The sequence below is a fragment of the Protopterus annectens genome, chromosome 12.part0 (assembly GCF_019279795.1).
Source record: "Protopterus annectens isolate FY-2018-M chromosome 12.part0, PAN1.0, whole genome shotgun sequence".
NCBI lineage: Eukaryota > Metazoa > Chordata > Ceratodontiformes > Protopteridae > Protopterus > Protopterus annectens.
Genome location: NC_056746.1, coordinates 1,287,626,197 through 1,287,646,880, shown reverse-complemented (window position 1 = coordinate 1,287,646,880; position 20,684 = coordinate 1,287,626,197). Strand labels below are relative to the sequence as shown.

The 20,684-nt window shown below is 38.9% G+C and overlaps 1 protein-coding gene across 1 annotated transcript in view; it reads left to right on the top strand.

Moving 5' to 3' along the window:
• LOC122817140 (interferon regulatory factor 4-like) overlaps positions 1–20,684 on the top strand; it is a 444,053-nt gene that overhangs the window by 396,324 nt on the left and 27,045 nt on the right. The window contains exon 7 of the mRNA XM_044090337.1: positions 10,995–11,387. Within this exon, the coding sequence (XP_043946272.1) occupies positions 10,995–11,387 (393 nt within the window). The remainder of the gene's footprint in view (positions 1–10,994; positions 11,388–20,684) is intronic.

Sequence of the window (20,684 nt, the reverse complement as noted above, 5' to 3'; positions counted from 1 at the left end):
GGTGACTTCCCTTTTATGGATTTTGTTCTATCATGTAATAGCTTTCTCCTCTTATTGTAAAGTTTGTTAATGGCTGGGGTCCACCAGACTGGACGTTTGCCCTTTGTGGAAAGAGTCTTGGTTTTATTTGGGATTGCCTGATCCATGCAGTCCTGGAGGTGTTCATAGAAGGCATTTGTAAGGGCTTCCGCAGCTTGGGTTGTGGTTTCCACTGGCTCAGGGGCCTTGAAGGATACCACACCAGTCTTGAGTAGTCTGAAGTTTGCTTTAGAGAAGTTCTTCACTATGGTCTTTTTTGTTTGGGGTGGGGGCGGGATGTGGATTTCCAGTGAGATTAGTTTATGATCAGATCTCACCAATGAGGGATATACTTCGGTGTGGAGCATTTTGTCCCCATGTTTGTGACAATGAGATCTAGTATATTTTCTCCTCTCGTGGGAACAGTGACTAGCTGTTCCATGGCATTTGAATTTATGAACTCCAGGAACCGTTGGGCTAGAAAGTTAGGGCTTGAGTAATGTTCCCAGTCTATATTCGGGTAGTTGAAGTCACCCAATATGATGGTGTTTGGAGATACATTTATACCCTCCAGTGTCTTCAGGAAGGCTGTGTGGGGTTCCTGAGTTTGAGAGGGTGGCCTGTAGCATGCTACAAATTGTAGAGCAGTTTTGCCTATGGTTAGTTGCACCTGGATGGTTTCCGAAGCTTCGTGCATTGCCACCAACCTGGAGGTGTGGGTATCCTTTATGAATATGGATACACCCCCTCCTTTTGTGGTGTGGTCCGGGTTTTGGGGCCGGAACGCATAATATGAGGTAAAACCTAATAGTGCCGGGGTGCTCTCAGGAGCCTTGAACCAGGTTTCAGTTACAGCACAGACATCGATGTTCTCCATACTGAGAAGGGCCTCGAGTGCGTGCATTTTGACATTTAGACTTCTGGCATTGAGCAGCATTACCCTCAGTTTCTTCCCATTTTTGTTTTCTAGGGTGGTAGGTTTAGAATTTGAGCCTTGCCTAAAAAAGGCACTATGGGGGTGGCAAGAGCCTTAGCCAATATCCGGAATCCCAGGGGTGACAGGTGCAAGCCGTCCCTTGCGAAGCAGCGTGGCTTGTCAAGCATGTCATCCCAGGCAGACAGACACTGGATCCCCTTTAGTTTGTAAAAACTGGCTTATATTACACTGTCATGAGAACTTGAAACTGCTTTTTAGAGATGCACCAACATATACCTTAAATAATCAGCTGAATTTGAAGAACATTCTTGAAAGACTTGTTAGGGGCTTGTGTAATGGCTCACTTATGACTTATAAGTGTAGCCACTGTCGTCAATGGCCCTATATAGAGACTGATTTCAGTATTGCTACTTTCGTAAAAGTTTCTATGTGGATGGTCAAGGGAAGGTATAACTGTGTGACCATCAGGGTTGTGTATGTGGCTAGGTGCTGTACATGTCAATCATTTTATAACAGAAAAACTGATCATTTTAATAAAAGAATTTACCAGCACATACACAGTATTTTGAAAAAGGATGACAGGAGTGCTTTGGCCAAACATGCTGCTCAGTGCCACAATTTCCCTATGTTCAAGTTTTGTATCCTAGAGAAAATTGATATAGCAGCTTGGATGCTATGAACTTCCCTGGATTAAATGATACTGTTTCCATTAGCAGTGAGTTAAAATTAAGAGCATCAAAGCTTTAAACAACTTAGTCTTTTTTGACTTGACATTAAGTTGTTTGGACTCTGGTTGGTTTTGCTTGAGAGATGCCAACCATTGGATATAAGCAGCAATTCTACATTCTGGTTGATAGGGACCTGTGATTGTTTTTTTTGTTACTCCTGATTAGCATTTTTTCATCTGCTTAGTGCCAGTTTAACATGATTCCATTGGTTGGCTCTTCCAGTGGGAATTTAACTATTGGATGAAAGTACTGTATTGGCATTTTGACTGGAAAAACTTATGATTGGTTCTTTTTTCACATTTCATTTGCATTTTTATCTGATTGGTGTTTATTTCATCAAACTGATTGGTTCTGGTAAGAGAGGAGTGTTTATCCACCATTTTTAAAGCTTGTGTAAAAATTTTCCCCTCAGCATCTTATACTTGTATTACAAAAGGTGTAATATATGGTCTCTCCTGCAATTGTGGCATTTTTTATATAAGGGAGACTAAAAGAGTTTTTAAGGTGAGACTACAGGAGCACATTAGAGGCATAAAATATAAAAATTATGATAATCCAGTGGCCATGCATTTCAGTCTGGTACATGAAGGGGAATTTATTAACTTAAAAGCATGTATTTTGGAACAGATTTATGCTAGAGATATTGTACTGTTAAAGAATAAATTACTTTATAAAGAAACAGTTTTTATTCTTAAATGTAATACTTTGTCTCCCCATGGCTTGAATAAGAAATGTAATTGGAGAGTTTTTTCTATAATTGCTGAGTCCCAATAGGTTAATTGTTTAATTATTTTGAATGTGTATGATATATATAGCAGTGTCTTTTTATTGTGTATTATACAATGCCTCCCCTAAAACGTGCACGCTGATTGGCCAGCCCAACCAACGTTCCCATTGTAAATCCCTCAATATACTAACGGAAAAAGGTCCGGTCGCCCGGACTTTTTCCGTTAGTATAAAACACTGTCTCGCTATGTTAAAAGAGTTTAACATAGCGAGACAGGTTTAAAAAAAGCAACGGAAATCTCCGTTGCTTTTTTTAAAGCTGTCTCGCTATGTTAAACTCCTTTAACATAGCGACACAGTGTGTAAAAAGCAACGGAGATCTTGCGATCTCCGTTGCTTTTTTTTTAAAGCTGTCTCGCTATATTAAATGGGTTTAACATAGCGAGACAGCTTTAAAATAAGCAACGGAGATACCCATTTAACATAGCGAAACAGTAAAAAAAAGCAACGGAGATCTTGCGTTCTCCGTTGCTTTTGCCCACAGTTCTGATGTACTGCGCAGGCGCGCAGTACATCAGAACTGCCGCAGAATACCAGACAGCTGCGGAAGGGCAGTAAACAGGCATTATACAATGCCATTATTTAAGAAAAGTAATTATTTCTTTTCTTAAATAATGTCAATGTATAATAGCAATAACCCACTTCTGGGTGTGGGTTATGCTGGATTTACCCACGGCTTCGCCCTCGGGACCAAACCACGCCAACCGTGGGTAAATCCAGCATTACTCACACCCAGGCATGGGTTATTGCTATATTAACTCCTAGAAGGCTGTGTTTGCCGAGGTGCTAGAGTTTTTGTAGTAAATAATTATTTACTACAAAAACCAGCATTACCCACACCCAGAAGTGTTGTTATATATAAAATTTACATGTTTTGGATACACGTTTGCCAGGCAGTAAAGTGCCCTATAATTGGTTAAGAAAGTTGATGTCAATGGATTCTAAATGTGTGTTATGAGCTCTTGTTTTATTATATAACAGATCTGCTTTAGAATAGGTGTATAGATTTTGGGCAGTTTAAAATGAATTTGTAGACTATCTACCTTCATCGGGGTATGAGCTATAAAATCCTAAACCAGTTGGTCCTTGATTAAAAGAAAATTTGACAAATTTAGCATCTGATTGTTTAGCTTGAAGTTAAGGTTATGATTAACTGGTTGACATAATTCAAAATTTTTGTTCATAATTCAAAATAAGTTTATAAATTATGAGTGTTAATTAACTTTTGAAATAGGGCTATCTTCTAGATGTAAAGTCATGAATTCTAAGAAATGTCTTCCTGCTTTTAGATATTGAACAGCTAATGGATTACAGTTACATTAACTGTTCTACATGATTATGTCATATTTTAATCCAAATTGGACACCATGAATTAACTGTAAGAAAGTAGATTATTATTTTTAATAATCTAGCACCATATATAATTAAGTAATATAAGAAAAAATCAGGTAATCTCAACCCACCCTGATTTTAGTCAGTATTAGTTTAGTAAAGGCAGCTGTACAGATTTGGGTGACCATATAAAATGACTCAATATTGATGTATTTTTTTAAACTTGGATAGATTTTGAAAAAAAAGAAAGTAGATGAAATAAAATTCTATGCAAGATATTAATTTTTATCAAAACAGTTTCAGAAAGTAGTGAGAAATTAAACATCTTGCACCTTGAAATACTGTTTAATATATTATTTATATTTATTTATTTTTATTTTAACACTTGTTTACCGGGAAAGTCCAACTTGGAGTGAGCCAAATTTCAGCAGATGCCCAGGGAGAAATGCTCCAGATGCATGTCTTTGTAATGTGGGAGAAAACCAGACCATCCGAGGAAACCCACATGAATGCAGGGAGGACATGCAGACTCCACACAGAAGGCACTCCAGCCAAAAATCAAAACCGGTGAACCTCTTACTGTGAGGTGACAATGCAAACCGCTGCACCACTGCTCCATCCACGTTTAGCAAGTTTCACTTGATGATTAAGTATTGTAAGTTTTGATTAAATTGAATTCCAAGTTATTTCAGAGAAAAACATATTTTAAGATCATACTGGATAGAACCTTCCAATGAGAAAAAATTAAGGTTGAATGGGAGTTTAGCAGACTTTTGCTAATTGGAGTTCCCTGTAACTTGAAATTGTTTTAATAATTTTTGGCAAATTAGATTTTAAAGAAGGTAAATATATGTTTATATCATCCACAAAACCAGTGAAAGGCGTCAGTATATTAGATTTCTTTTGGACTGAAAAATTAATTTTTTTGAGAGTGCCAATCAAGTGTACTTAGAGCTCTGCTGTGGTGAGACCTAGTAGTAAGTTTGATAGCAAAACTTGGTTATTTTGTCGTAAAAGATCTCTAGCTTGGATAGTCAAATAGATTAAAAATTGTGAAAACAAGAAGCAGAGTAGGCTAGGTAACATGAAGGAAGATGCTATGGTTGTTCTGCTTTAGTCTTTGAGAAGATGTTTTGCCTTATATAGTAGACCCATTTTGTGATGAGTTTTTTTCTTGATAGCATACTCAACATGTCGGTCAAATTTCAGATGTTCATCAGTAATGACCCCATGCCATTTGATGTTGGAGATGTCCTCTATTTTGGTGTTTGATGATATTATGTTTATCTCATTATTATTTCATGGGTATTGGTTAGGTTAAATAAAATTAGTTTATGTTTTGGGGCTGAGTAACAGTTGTGATTGTACAAGCCAGGTTTTAATGGAAGAGCATGATTCTTGGGTAATGGAATGAATCATGGATGGAGATGAAGTGAAACAGGCCACAGCTGAATTGTCAGCTTATTGTATGATGCTGGCACATTTGGCCAGCACCTGGATGTCATCTATAAACATATTAAATTGGAATGTGTGTCCTGCCATTTGACATATTGAGTATGGTTGCTAAAGTAGCTAGTCAGGCAATTAAATGTGCTGAGGTTGAGGTTGAAAACTAAGAGTCTGTGAAGAAGTAGCTAGTAAGATACACTGTTCAAGGTCTTACAGATGTTGAAAAGCAGAGTCAAGACTAAGCATCTCAGATTTATTTTTTGGTTGACAAAGTCAAGGAATGATAATAGGGCTGTTTTAGAGATATGATATGGCCAAAAGCCATGTCGTGTAAGAGATAATAGTTGTTTTTCTACAAGGAACTTTAAGATTTGCATGCAGATGCATTTTTTTAACTTCAGAGAGAGAGGAAGGAAGATGTATGGCAATAACCCTACATTTGGATGTTTTAATAGCTTTAAGTCCTTTATGCATAGAAATTATTTAGAATATTTTCTATAGAGATGGCACATAGGGCTCTTGGATCTGTTGGTGAGAGGAATGGCTGTGTAGAACACAGTATCTTCCTCAGTTTTAATATATTCTGCAGGGAGGTTGTCTGTATCTAGGGAAGTGAGATTTAATTTTGAGAGGTGTTTTTGATGGTGCTAATGGGTCCAGATTCTAGACAGTTGTTTGATTCTTTGTTAGCATGGTTAGAGGACTGTTAGGAAATGGGGGATTTTGCTTTAAGTTGGGTAGAGACAATTAAGGTACATAGGTTCATAGGTTGATAGGTAGGTACTAGGCTATCGGCCAAAGGGCCTAAGTAAGCCTAGCCAACAAGGTTCTCTGGCTTATGGCACACAAGAAAGTTAATTTCCTGTGCCCCTGTTGAGCAGAGCCATAGAAGTGATCCCCGGTGTGTATTCCTTATTTCCCATCCACTTATCAAGATTTTTCTTGAAGAGCGCTAATGAGGAACTTTGCTTGACATAGATGGGTAACTTGTTCCAGAGTATGGGAAGTCTCTAGGACAGGAATTTATCCCTCCAGCATGTCCTGTTTATTGTAATGACAAGGTTTAGGTCCCAAGAGCATGTAGCTCGGAGGGATTGGGATTTCTTTAGGTGTAGCATGTCCAACAGCTCTGGGTTTGACATAGCTTTATATGTTAAACAAGTGGTTCCCAAACTTTTTTGATTCTCAGGTCCCTTGCTGAATCCAGGTTTTTCCAAGGCACCCCCCCACCCCGTAGTGTGCATAAAGTGCATATTAGATCAAAACACTTCAAAATTTCAGCAACTTCAATTTAGAAATATACACATGAATTAATATATACTTATATATACATGTATGGTCAAGACATACATAATGTGCAAATGTACATACGTATATGTATGTGTATGCACACAAAATTCTAATAACCCATCCCCACTAAATTATATCATATAGTTGATTATTTTAGGCATAGATGCGTTCCCTCATCGGTATTTCTTTCTGTATCGCCACTATGCAGAATAGTAGCTTTGGCATTTGCTTACCTGAGTGGAATTATTTCTGGATATTTAGTGGCATAATCTAGGATGTAATCCATTACTGAACTTAGCTAATGGCTCAGTAATATCCATTGCAATCTACTCACAAAATACCTTTATAGCAATCAGGGGTGGAGCTAGTTCTACAACATTTTTGTCGAGGTATTCTACATACAAAACCATGGCGCTTTTACAAGGGGAACGATACTGCCAGAATCTAGCAGCAACTGCAGTTCTTTTCTATTGTTAGTACAGTACATGTAGCCAGCAGCAGCTGCACAATAATAAAATGCACTTTCAACCATTCTAGCAGAGGTCTTATCACATTCCATCAGTTTTGTATAATGTTCATGCTTCTTGACAGATTTAACATTCTTATCAGAGTTTACATAATTACTACTGAATTCAGCAATGTAGCCCATATTCCCACATACAAGAAAGTATATGTGTAACTGTTGTGATACCACGGATTTTTCTTTTTGTATATGTGTAACTGGCCCTGTCTGTTAACCACTTTCTCTACCACTCAATTTGATTCAGCTATTACCTCTACTAATGTAACAAAACTATAAGAATGTACCCAAAATCAACACACCTACTTTTTAAATACATCCAGGAATGTCTGTTTGAACCTTTCAAGTACCACTATCTCGTTCATTGTTTCTTTACAAATACGACCCTCTGTGTCAACATACAAATACCCTATTATGCTTTAATTTTGACAACTGACATCTTTCCATTCTGCTTTGGAAAAAGTCTACTTTTAAAATTTTCAAGCTTGAGTCTCCACTGTGGACCCAGCTCAAGCAAGCAAACATTTTTATTTTTTTTTTCTCACTCCTTTCCTTTCATGCCCATGAAAACTCTAGATGGGATCATCCAACAGCTTTGTAGAATGTGTAGAAGCCTAATCATCCTGATCCCATCCCTCCTGGCTGGTGATCCATCTGAAAGCAATTAGATAAGCCTCTAGGTCCTACTCTTGGGATAGCAGCTTTAGAGGTGGCATGACTATTGCTTTTGCAATGAATTCTATAAGTGTTACCATTTCCTCAAAAGTGACAGATCATTTGAAAAAGTTGCTCCACAGCAGCAATTTGTAAGTAATACAGAAATTGGCATTTTCTCTTGAAAACAAAGCAAACATGTATGAAATAGTTACATACGTAGGAATGTAGAAAAAGCCTCTGCAGCAGATACACTTACCCAAGAACAGAGCAAAAGGATTAAAAGGAGGTACATTCCCTCAGAACACACACACACACACACACACACACACACACACACACACACACACACACACACACACACACACAAACTTCTCTGAAAGTTTTCTTACCTGCATGGAGTCTTCATTCTTTCTGGCCGTACCGGCAGCCACTGGTCCGATTTTTGTTCCCGGAATATAATCCGTTCGTTGGCATTCCCACTCACATTTGAGCAGCCATACCCAGCCAGAAATGTGTGAGCTCCTTGCTCAATTCCAACAGGCTGGTAGCCTGGATGGAGCTGACGTCATCGCGCACATGATGACATCAGCTCAAACAGAGCAAAAATTAAAAAACAAAAGAAAAAAATCATAAAAATGAAGGGTATTAGTTCCTGGCACCCCTGGGAGGAAGCTGCAGCTCCCCAGGGTGCCACAACGCGCACTTTGGGAACCCCTGTGTTAGGCAGAGATCACCTCGGAGTAGGCAATATGCTATGAAGTAAAGCTGGAGTTTTTTGAGACTGTCAGTGTACGGCATCTGTTTGTGACCAATAATCCTCTTTGTGAGGTACTTCTGTGGCCTTTCTAGCTGCTGCAGATGTCGTGTGAGGTACTTTCCAAAAGGGGTTTTGCACCCTATAATGGGTCTAATGAGTGTCGAGTAGAGGGGAACAATGACCTCTTTTTTCCTGGATGAGAACCCTTATGTGATGACATATGCCACATAGAAGGATTTCCTGACTACTGTGGTGATGTGATTAACAAAGGAGAGACTACTGTCCACCTGGGTCCCAAGGTCTCTTATCACACATTCAGCATTAAGTAGACTGTCGCCTATGTGGTAGTTCATGGGTACAGAGTTTTTACCAAAGGGGATGGCAATGCACTTTTTGGTATTGAGCTTGAGGATATGGCTCTGACACCAGTCATCTGTCTCAGTGAGGCCCTTCTGTAGGATGTCCACATCATTTGGGGACTTGACTATGGCACCTAGTTTGCAGTCATCTGCGAACTTCGTTAGCTAATGACCTTCTGTGTTAGCCTGTACTTCAGAGAAATAGATACCAAACAGGAGAGGTCCCAGGACTGAACCATGTGGTACTCCACTTGTCACTGGTTTGAAGTCAGATTTGGAGTCTGCAACTTTGCCAGTGTGGGTTCTGTCATTGAATTTGCAAACTATTGTGGCATTTGTTTTTGTAGGTACAAGACTGAGTTACAGATTTTTTGCCATGGAAAAAGTAGATAATTTTTAGTGGCCATGACTTGTTTGGGATTATTGTGATGTGCTGATTCCACATTTATATAGTATTTTTTCTTAACTAAGAGTATTTGTTTCTTAAACAGATTTCGTATTTGATGGCAATTTTTATACTTAGAACAATTTTTGTTCTTGTGTCATTTATTCCTGTCCTTGTTTTCAGGGTTCACTTATTGTTTTTACTCAATGAATTAACCATGGGGCAGTTTTATTATGGTTTTTACAGAGTAGAGCTTGATGGCTTACCTTAGTGAGGAAGAGGTCCAACTGCTATCCCCGAGAGTCTTTGTGAAGGTACCTTTGTTGTACTTACTTTCTAATTGCTTTGAGTTGTATATTTTTGTTAATTTATTTGGTAGTCTGTGGTGATATGTGTTGAGTGATGTCACTTGGGGTATCTGGGAGAATTAGTTGTCTTAGACCAAACAGTCTGATGTTGTGATAAGAGGTAATGGATTCTTAGTCAGACCACACAATATTAAGGTCTCCAAGTAGTAGGAATTCATATTTTCCATTTATCGTTCTCTAGTACAGTACACGTATGTTATTCTTATTTGGGGGTGTGTATGCTGCTATGATACATGCAGTCATGTGTAGAGTTAATTGGAGGAAGGGTATTATTAATTCTCCACCCTCCTGCACCACCTTACTAAGGAGTGCTAACCCTCACTCTAACCCTGCCCCTAGTTCTAACTCTACCCTTGTACCTTACCTTAGAAGAACCCTTTCTGTAACATGATCAATACACAAGGTAGTTTTAGAGAAACATTTGCACCAACAAACGTGCACGACACTAAAGCTATTACATTCTCATCCCTAGCAACAACCCATTTAACATTGTGTGCATTATAGGTTGTCAGTCACATGAACTGTCAGAATTCTGATACTGCAGATCACACTGTTTGCATTAACCAAAAAAAAAAAAAAAAATATATATATATATATATATATATATATATATATATATATATATATGGGTCGATTATACATGCTCAAAATTTCAAAAAGCTGAAACCCATATGGCCGAGACCATATTTTTGACTTTTGAAATTTCGAACATGTAAAACAAAAAAAAAAAAAATCCTACCTACATGTTGCTAGCAGGTGGGCAAGCCCCCTGCAACCCCCACACCCCCTGATATTTAAATATACCAACTCCGGAATCGCACTACAGTGCGGAAAATGGAAATTTTCCCATTCTGTGCTATAAGGAGCTGTCCATTCAGAACGTTCGAACTTCCAAAAGTCAATCATATGGTCTCGGCCATATGAAAGTTGGCCTTTTGGAAGTTCGATCATCTGTAGCGGACCTATATATATGATATATATATATATATATATATATATATATATATATATATATATATATATATATATATATATACTATATCTATATATATATATATATATATAAATATATATATATATAAATATATATATATACACACATATACACTTGCACATAGACACGCAGCATCCTTCCAGTACATAATAAGCTAACTAATTTACTCACTAGAAAATTAACAGCAGAAAAAGAAAAGCCAGGTCTACAAATACATCAGATTTGCTGCAGTGTATTTCTTTATCTTATAAAAATTCATACAGTGTATCAGTGGTTCTGATTGAAGCCAATGCTTTATAAACTTTAGCTATATCCACTATAAAAGAAAGAATACAGGAAACTGTGCTAAAACATGAGGAACTGTTGCTTAGTAATGCAAATAAAGTTGCTCAATGACATTGTTTTTCTTTTTAGGTTTGCAACTCCATATCCAGTTGTTTTATAGGGATATTCTGGTAAAGGAATTCACAACATCAACATCAGATGGATGTCGAATATCTCATGGGTTTGTTCCAGCAGAAAATGAGAGAATCTATGGCCCTTCCTCTATGGAGCAAATACAGTTTCCTTCCCCTCGTATAATTACAGATGAAGCCTCTAAGTCTGTGGCAGAAGCAATGGAACGACTGCTTCCACACTTAGACAGAGGGGTGCTTATATGGGTAGTAACAGATGGGGTATACATTAAGCGCTTTTGCCAGGGTAGAGTATACTGGTGTGGCCCACTGGCACCGTACACAGAACAGCCAAACAAGTTGGAAAGAGAACAAACCTGCAAACTCTTTGACACACAAAAGTTTCTGAAAGGTAAGAAGAACATGATGTGTGCCTTTTTGAAGCCATTTAGCAATTTGAGGTGCTGATTCTGTCATATGCATGTCTATGTGTCTTAAACCAAGAAATAAAATAATCTTTAGTAACTGCTAACTGCGTGTCTCTGAAGGAAAATAAAGGCAGACTGTCCATCACACAGTGACATGTATATTTAATGATAGTTATTGCCACAAGAAGGTTATAAAGTAGTATCCATATCTCAAAGTTAGCTCTTTGACATTGCAGTACTTCTCGGTATGTAGCAAAGGCCATGCTGGACATCAGAAAGAATGACCTCATTTGCACTGTATTAGTAATTGTAGTGCTATCATCTGAAACTCCAGCCCTTCTGATATAGGCCTGGAATATCGTAGACTGAGCTGTCTGAGCTAGATGAAGACAATGCATGTAGCCTAGACTTGGCTTTATGCACCGCTATTCATAAAACGAGATCATATCTCAACCCAGTTGTTTAACACTGGTTTGAAATTACACATATTGCAAGAAGTTAAAGTTATCTTTACTGTCCTCCTATGTTGGTATGTTATAGTGATGGTTGCCAATGAAACTTTTTGTAATGTCCTCAAAAACACACTTATGGAGCTGTCAAAGTTATTGTTTTATTTTTTCCTTAAAGTTTAGATTTTATACATCCAGCTTTAACCTATTTCTGAATAAAGTTGTGAGGGTGGTAACAGGGCAACTTCAGAATTATATTTTATGGGGTGGCATCCAAGGACCATTGTACTGTGATAGATATAGACATTTGCATTGTCAAAAACTGTCATAATTAACATATGAGTAGATCTATCCTATAGAAACTGATGAGAGAGGTCACTGTATTACTCTTTTTTGACTTGTAGTTTCTAGTTTTCATTGTTTTTCATTTAGGATTATTTAATCACATGACAGGAAATTGACAGAACACCTGATGCAGCCACAGTGTGGTAGCGGTTTCACCCATTCCTAAAAGTAAGCATGCTAACATGGCTGCGTTCTACATGAACTATAGAGTGAACTGTCACCTCACCTGTGTGCCCTGTTCAGTCACAGCCTCACCTCAGGCTTTGTTCCTACCGAGTGCCACACAGTTACAGTCATCCCTCCATACCTCTCAACCTCTTAGAGCAAGAAATCAGGACAAAGCCATAAATAAAAGTGGGACAAAGGCCCAAAAATAGGGACAGTTTTTAAATATTGTTCTTACAAACTTTAAAAGTTGATAGAATGACAGGTTTTGCATTAGCATGAATTTTCTGAAGGGTATGAAGTCTGAAACTCAAATGTCTGTCATTATTTTCTAACTTCAGTCTTTAATGATTTGCCACTAATTTGCCAGAAAAACACAGTTTTATGAAAAAAACAGGCCAAAATATGAGGCAAAAATCTGGACATTCTGAGAAAATCTGTACAGTTGAGAGGTATGCATCCCTCTCAATAAAGGAGGAGAGACTACAGACCCTGGGAACTATCGCCCCATTAGCCTGATGAGTCTGATATGCAAAGCTATGGAATGCATCATCATGGACCTAATAAACAAGGATATAGGGAATCTCCAAACTCTTGACCCCACACAGTTTGGTTTTGTGAAAGGTAGATCATGCCTGCTCAAATTGGTCAACTTATTTGAGTCAGTCACCAGAGTTTTGGATGAAGGCAAGGTGGTTCATACAGCCTACCTTGATCTGGCCAAGGCCTTTGATACCATTCCCCACTCAGGAATCATAGAAAAATTCACTAAGCTAGGCATCAACCCCTATATCACTAGGTGGGTTGCAAACTGGCTCACAGGTAGAACCCACAGTGTGAAAGTAACTGACTCCCAAGTCAGACTGCCGACCAGTCATAAGTGGAGTCCCACAGGGTTCGGTCCTGGGTCCTCTCCTGTTTGATACCTACTTCTCTGAAGTCCAGGCCAACACGAAGGGACTTAGGCTGACAAAGTTCGAGGACAATTGCAAGTTCAGAGCTATTATTAACTCCCCAAGTGATGTTGACATCCTCCAGAAAGGCCTCACTGAGACCAGTGGCTGGTGTCAGAAGCATGGCCTAAAGATCAATGCCAAAAAATGTGTCATCATTCCCTTTGGGAAAAAGCCAGTTCCCATTAATTACCACATCTAAGGTAGTACACTGAACACAGAAGGTGTTATAAGAGATCTGGGAACATAGGTTGACAGCAACCTCTCTTTTGACCACCACATTGCCACTGTGGTCAGGAAGTCCTTCTATGTGGCACATCTCATTACTAAGGGTTTTGCATCCAGGAAGAAAGAGGTCATTGTCTCCCTCTACTCTTCCCTCACTAGGCCAATCATTGAGTACAATGCCCCATTTGGCATGTATCTCACTAGACACCTGCAACAACTGGAGAGGCCACAAAAGTACCTCACAAAGAGGATCCTAGGACTTAAACATTTGTCCTATATGAATAGACTCAAAAAACTCCAACTATTCCCTGTCTCATATTGCCTACTTAGAGGCGATCTCTGCCTGACTTACAAAGCCATGTCTGACCCAGCTCTGTTAGAAATGCTACATCTAAAGAAATACCAGTCCCTCTGCACCACACGCTCCAGACACCTCAACCTCATTACCACAATCAACAGAACATGCTGGAGGGACAGGTTCATAACCCAGAGACTGCCCATGCTATGGAATAGACTTCCCATACATATCAAACAGAGCACCTCACTGGCCCTCTTCAAGAGAAATCTTGATAAGTGGATGGGAAATAGAAAATTCACCCCAGGGATAACACCAGTGGCTCTACTCGACAGAGGCACTGGGAACTAAGGTTGAGTGGCACGATGCCAGGGTAATCCTATGGGCTAGGCTTGTAAAGGCTCCAGGGCCATTAGCCTAGTACACACCTATGAACCTACCAGACAAAACTGCTGCACACCTGATGATGGTTTCCCTACTTTCTAGCTCTCACCTGATTTCCCCCTAAAACTAGCTTCTTTTCCTCCGTTATTATTCCCCCCATATTACTCCTTTGTTCTCTCTCCTTTTCACCATTTTGTTAAGAAATTACAGGAGGTTATAGTTTATATTAAGGATGTGAGGTAGATGAGGTAGGGAGAAAAACAGAAGATGAACAGACAGAACAAAGGGAAAACAAGTAGAACACTTTATGAAAAGTTTATCCCTCCATTGTTCTAAGAAGTGTTTTCCAGTCTTTGACTTTAACATTACTGCAAAATTGAAAAAAGGAGCAACTTCATAATTTATTAAAGTATTGTTATATTTGCTAATATAATCATTTATTGTGTAGATGCAGTGTGCTTATACATTTGAATGCACTTAAGTAACTATGAGTGCAATTCATAACTTCATTACAATGACTCCAGAAAATGAAAGAGCTAGGAGTAAGAAAACATACGATACAATTTCCTTGTTTTACTTGTCTGTTCATTTATGTGACACTTTCATTATTCTGCAAGGAATCTCTGTTTAATGTTTTTGGTTAGTATGCAAACCTTCTTGCTAATTCTGCTGAGAATATATTTCATACTCATTATGGGGTGTGTACTACATGTCCTCAGTTATGCAGTTTCCCATGAATATGAGCAGAGATGTTGCCAACTGAAAGAAAAGAACATGTTAATGTTTGCAGTTTTGCTTGATTCCAAATGTAAGTTCTTGCTCATAGGTTCATAGGTAAGTACTAGGCTAGCTGCCCTTGCAGGCTGTTTTAAGCTTAGCCAGTTTCCCTTTTTATGCTGGAAATAACCTATCCCATTTGATGTTAGATTGGCCTTAGCCATCCCATGGCAATAACTGTATATTACCCCTAGAGAGAGAGAGAGAATAACTAGAATCATACCAGAGACAATATGAGGAGACCCATGCATGGGGTAAAGCATTTACGAGCTGCCTCTGTCCACAGGGGCAATTCTAGGGTAAATGTTCTGTTTCTCATGCATAGGTCAAAGTTGTACTTCAATAGGGACATGGATAAGCTTTGTTTTATGTGGTTGGGGAGTTTGTCCCAGAGCAGTGGTATCCTCTGCAAGATAAACCTTTCCCTCCAAGCCATTATGTGGCAGAAGAGGTTTAGATCCATAGGCTGAGTATTTCTGATTTCATTTGACTTGCTGATGTGCAGTAAATCCATCCATACTGGGTAAGAGGATGCCTTGTATGCTAGATACTGATCACCTCTTAGCAATATGTAGGATACTGAGTACAGTGACAGGGCTTGTAGGACATATTGGTCAGGTCATATACTTTTAGTATCTCTCTGGGCAACATAATTATTGCATGTGCCTTAGAAAAAAGTTTCTAAAGGTATCTTGGGTGGAAGAGTTCAATGGTTTCAGTTTTATTTTGAAGAAGACTTCTCCATGATCAGGCCTAACAAGTGATGAAGCTATGCAAAGGATGGTACAAGGTATTCCCATTTTAGTAAGAACAAGATACAAATAGTGCAGATTATATGACTGGACCAATGTGAAACCCTTTGCAGTTTCTAGATGCTGTAAAGAAGGTATTGCAAAAATATATTGCTAAAATGCAAACTGTTTAGGCTGTATTACAACATTTTGGCCTATTAATGAATGAATTAATTCTTTAATGCAAAGAATAAAGCAAAACAATTACAAACTATATAAATACTGCAGCAGCTTTTGTTCAACAGCACACAAATCATACAAAATTCAGAAATATCACTGTGTATAGCATACTGTTTTTTTCTGAGGGGGGGTCGGGGTTACATGCTTGCAGGATACCTAGATTTCAATTTTGACCTGCCTATGTTTTGTCTGTCACCTTGTCTACTTGATGGGCTTATCTTGCTGTATTGCTCCCGCATATACCTCCAGGGTCAACAGAGGTTGTGGGAAAATAAGGTCTTATGCAGTGCAGTGAATAAGGTCCCCATCAGCTATAAAAATATCTTATTGCTCAGCTGTGCCTCCCCAGTTATCATAAATACTGTTTAATCCTCTTTAGCTGTTTACTTTTGATTTTTCCCACTCACCTACCTTACTGTTGTTGTGCTTTTAAACTTGGTAGCTTTTGAGTTGACTCCCCTACTGTAAATATGACTTTGGACACTCCTCCCAGTTTCATCTCATTAGCTGATTCTACTGAGCACTGAGAGATCAACTGGGAAGGCCCCCTTTTAGTCTTTTAAACTTGAATTATCTCCTGTTCCCTACCTACCTTCCTTACTAAAAAAATACTTATTATTGCATTTTATTCAGCTGCTTTTACTGTATTTGTGCTTATTCCTACTTTATTTAGCTTTTTTTTGCTGCACTTCATTAAAGTGTTCAGTTGCATTTAATTTGCTTCATTTATTAATGCCTGTTAGTAGCCTGGTTATTTGTAAGTGTTATTCTAAGCCTTAGTTCTGATTTTAAACAGTTGGGTTCCAAACCATTTATCTTAAATTAGAAAGGTTTGTGATCTACACTTTTGTGGCAGGAGAAGTAGATTACACCTTTCTGAATTGGGAATTGCTGCTTGAAGGATTATTGTGTATGTTATTTTAGATATGTATTTGTCTAGTTTAAGCACTTGGGCTCCAAACCAGTTGTTTTACATTAAGAAGGTTTGTGGTCTACCCTCTTGTGGGAGGAGAGGGTAGCCTCCACCCTTCTGACCTAGGAACTGTGAATGAAGGTGTATTGTGACTGCCATTGTAAGTGTCTTTGTTCTGGCTTATGCACTTGGGTTCAAAACCAGAGATTTGTGGTCTACAGTTATGTGGCAGGAGAGGATAGTCTATACCCTTCTGAGCCAGAAATTACTGGTGTAAGTCTTATTGGGCCTTTATTTGATTGGTTAGAGGGCTAGATTGTTTAAAATTTGAATCTCTGTGCCTGAGGCATTTAGTGATGTTTGGCAACCACACTACTTGAGAAGAAGTGCTGCTAGTTTCTGCTAAACTTTACAAAGGCCAGAACTTATATCTACTGTTTCACCACTTGTTTTTCATTGCATTAATTGAACATTTCTGAGTTGAATATCTGCACTTTTTGACCTTTTTACAGTCCTTAGTTAGAACTGCCAGAGTTCCACTTTAGTGAGAGTAGAGGGGACCTGAGTCATTTTCTGGCCCAGGATTGTGTAACGGAAAGAGGATTGTGCTGTTTTTGATTGGCTGTAGGGCCTTGTTTGTGTTTATTTTATTGAATCTCCACAGCTATAATTGCACAATACTCGACTCATAACCTACGAGCTCTTATTTTTTTAACTAATTAGCAGCCATGGATATGCACTTCTCGACTCTGTTTGTGGCCAGTCTGGTTAGGATGGGTATTCTGAGGCATTGTAGCAATTGCCTCATGTACACTGACAACCCATGTATTCTTAATAAAATAGATAAAGTATGTGAGAGGTGTAAATATATTTTAATACTTGAAGCAAAACTGTCTCATACAACCAGAACCAATCCTGTAGAGGGTAGGTTATTAGGAAACAGGTCTTCAATGCACTTTCCAAGGCCAAAAATACTGCATCAGTGGGCCCTGATATCATACCAGGATGTTTACTAAGTAGCAAGAAACATGATGTCTCTAGTCCACTTGAATCACTTTTCATCTGGAGCCTCCAGTCAAGTTTTGTGCCCAAGGAAAGGAAGATGGCTACAGTCATTCCCCTACACAAAGGAGGTCCAACCACCAATCAGAGTAACTAGAGGCCCACAAGTTTGACCAGCGTTGTATGTAAGACCATGAAAAGAATAATCTTGGACATAATAAATGAAGACATAGGAAACCTAAAAATGCTGGACTTGTCACAGTTCAGCTTTGTTAAAGGAAGGTCATGCCTATTAAATCTGGTGGACTTCTTTGAGCGGATCATCAAAGCAATGGATGAGGACAACACTGTGCACACAGCTTACCTCACCTTGGCCAAGGCTTTTGATACAATATCCTACTCAGGCATTATAGACAAGCTCACTAAATTAAGTATAAACTCTTTTATCACCCACTGGATGGACCACCTCCACCAACAGGCCAGTCACTAATGGAGTAGGTATTGAGCCTGCTCAAGTTTTGACATCTATTTCTCTGAATCTGAAGTGGAAGCAAATGATGAAGGTTTATGCCTGACAGAGTTTGCAGATGATTCCAAGCTGGGGGTTATTGACTCCATTACAGATACTAGCATACTTCATGTAGACCTATTTCTGACTAACAAAAGGTACCAGTGCTAAGACCCAGCTAATTACCATGTTGATAATACACCCCTAAGAGTCAACCCAGTGGTCAGGGATCTGGGTATACATGTAGACAGTAGTCTTACCCTCTACCACCATGTGTAGCTCAACTTAAAAGTAAGAGCATGACATCTAGGTCCAGAAAGTTCATTATCCCACTGTACTCTGTCCTTATCAGACCAATTATAGACTACAATACTCCTTACAGTATGTACCTGACCAGGCATATGCAGCAACTAGAGAGACCTCAGAGGTTCCTTACAAAAAGAATACAAGGTGTAACAAGCCTGTCTTATGTAGAGTGCCTGTACTCAGTCTCCTATAGATTGCTGAGGAGTGATCTGAGCGTGGCTTACAAGGCATCCACAAACCCTGCACTTATGAATCTCCTGCATATTCATAAGTCAAACAGTACTGGAAATACAAGGTCTAAGGACCTGAATTTTGTCTGTGACATAAACAGAACATTCTGGGCAGACATATGCATGTCCCAGAGGCTGCCTGTCCTATGGAACAGCTTCCCATTCATTTGAAGCTGAGTTCATCTGTTACCCAAATTAAGTGCAGCCTACAGCAGTGGATGAGGAAGAGGAAATTTACACCAGATCTGGCACCCATGTCCCTTATGGACAGATGTAGCTTATAAATGCTTAGGTCTGGATGTCCTATTTTGCTACAGGAGTTCATTGTCTCTTGAGAAAACTTGGCTAGGCTTGAAAGGCCCTCCAGGTCATTAGCCTAGAAACACTCTATGAATGAATGAAATGTGTTATACTGTTTCCCTCTTTCATTTTACAATTATCACAGAAATATTGCACATCAGTTTAAAGTGACCAACATAACTGACAGGCAAGCAGGATTGCTCTGCTTCCAAGTATAGCTCCATTGTGTGGTGTTCCATTCTTGTCCCATAGTTCAATGTTACTGAGACAACCTGCATTGCATGGGTTCTGTTTCTGTGAATGCTATGTGATAGGGGTAGGTCCATTAGTATAGAGGGTAGGTAACTAGAGTAGAATGGAGAATGATAATATAAGGGGTCTTGCACAAATCTTGCTCAGCTTTGTGGACGGTGCAGTGGTAGCATGGTCGTCTCACAGCAAGAGTTTCTCTGGTTTGACTCTCAGCTGGAATGCCTTCAGTGCGGAGTCTGCATGTCCCCCCTGCATTTGTGTGGGTTTTCTTCGGGTACTCCAGTTTCCTCCCATGTTACAAAGACATACGTCTGGAGCGTTTCTCCCCGGGGCCTGAAAATTGGCTTTGTTCCAAGTCGGACTTTTCTGGTAAACAAATGTTAAATAAATAAACTTTGCTGCAATGTTGCTGAATCAGAAGGGGCTTTATTCACCATTTTGTGAAGCACACAACTCTGCAGTGTAGCATTAGAGTTTTGTGAATTTGGCCCAATGTATTGTCTTACTCCACTGATATATAACATAAGGATGAGATAAAAAGCCCTGTGAATACAGAAAGGCTAAATAAGGATGATATATGCATATAAAATGTGTAGTATTTAATGTGTAGTATTTAATGTGCAGTATTTAATGTGGGCTGCTGCTGCTTTTCTTCACTAGGCTTACTTGAATATATAAATAATTTGTATAATTGTGATAACAAATGTAGGTAATTTGATAAACGTAAAACACTGTAGACTTTATCTGGAGACTGCTAAAAATTTCAGAAATTTTGTGTACAGTTTTCCATTGGTCATGTTCATGACCTTGGTCACTCTAGATTCTTAGTTAAGCTATAAACCTATGCAACCTGCATGTAAAACAAGCTTTCTATAATTATGTTTCTACTTTCCTTTAGTATTAAGCTGTTACTACTTATATACTGAAAAAAACACCTAAAGGACAGAATACAGCCACTCAATCCACAGCTGCTCAAATTCCACTTCCTTATAGCCAGGGATTCAGGCAACTGGTAGTTTGTATAGCTAACTACCCATGTCCAAACTTGAATACTGTGTTTGTGAAAGGTACAGAAGCCATTAAAAGGGGGTGCAGCTGCCCCACTTTGCCCAAACATAGCATTAGAGTTCAGACAATGTTAGTGCAGTGGCTGTGGGATTCGAGTGCAGGTCATTTTAGTTAGTGATTGGAAGAGGATTTACG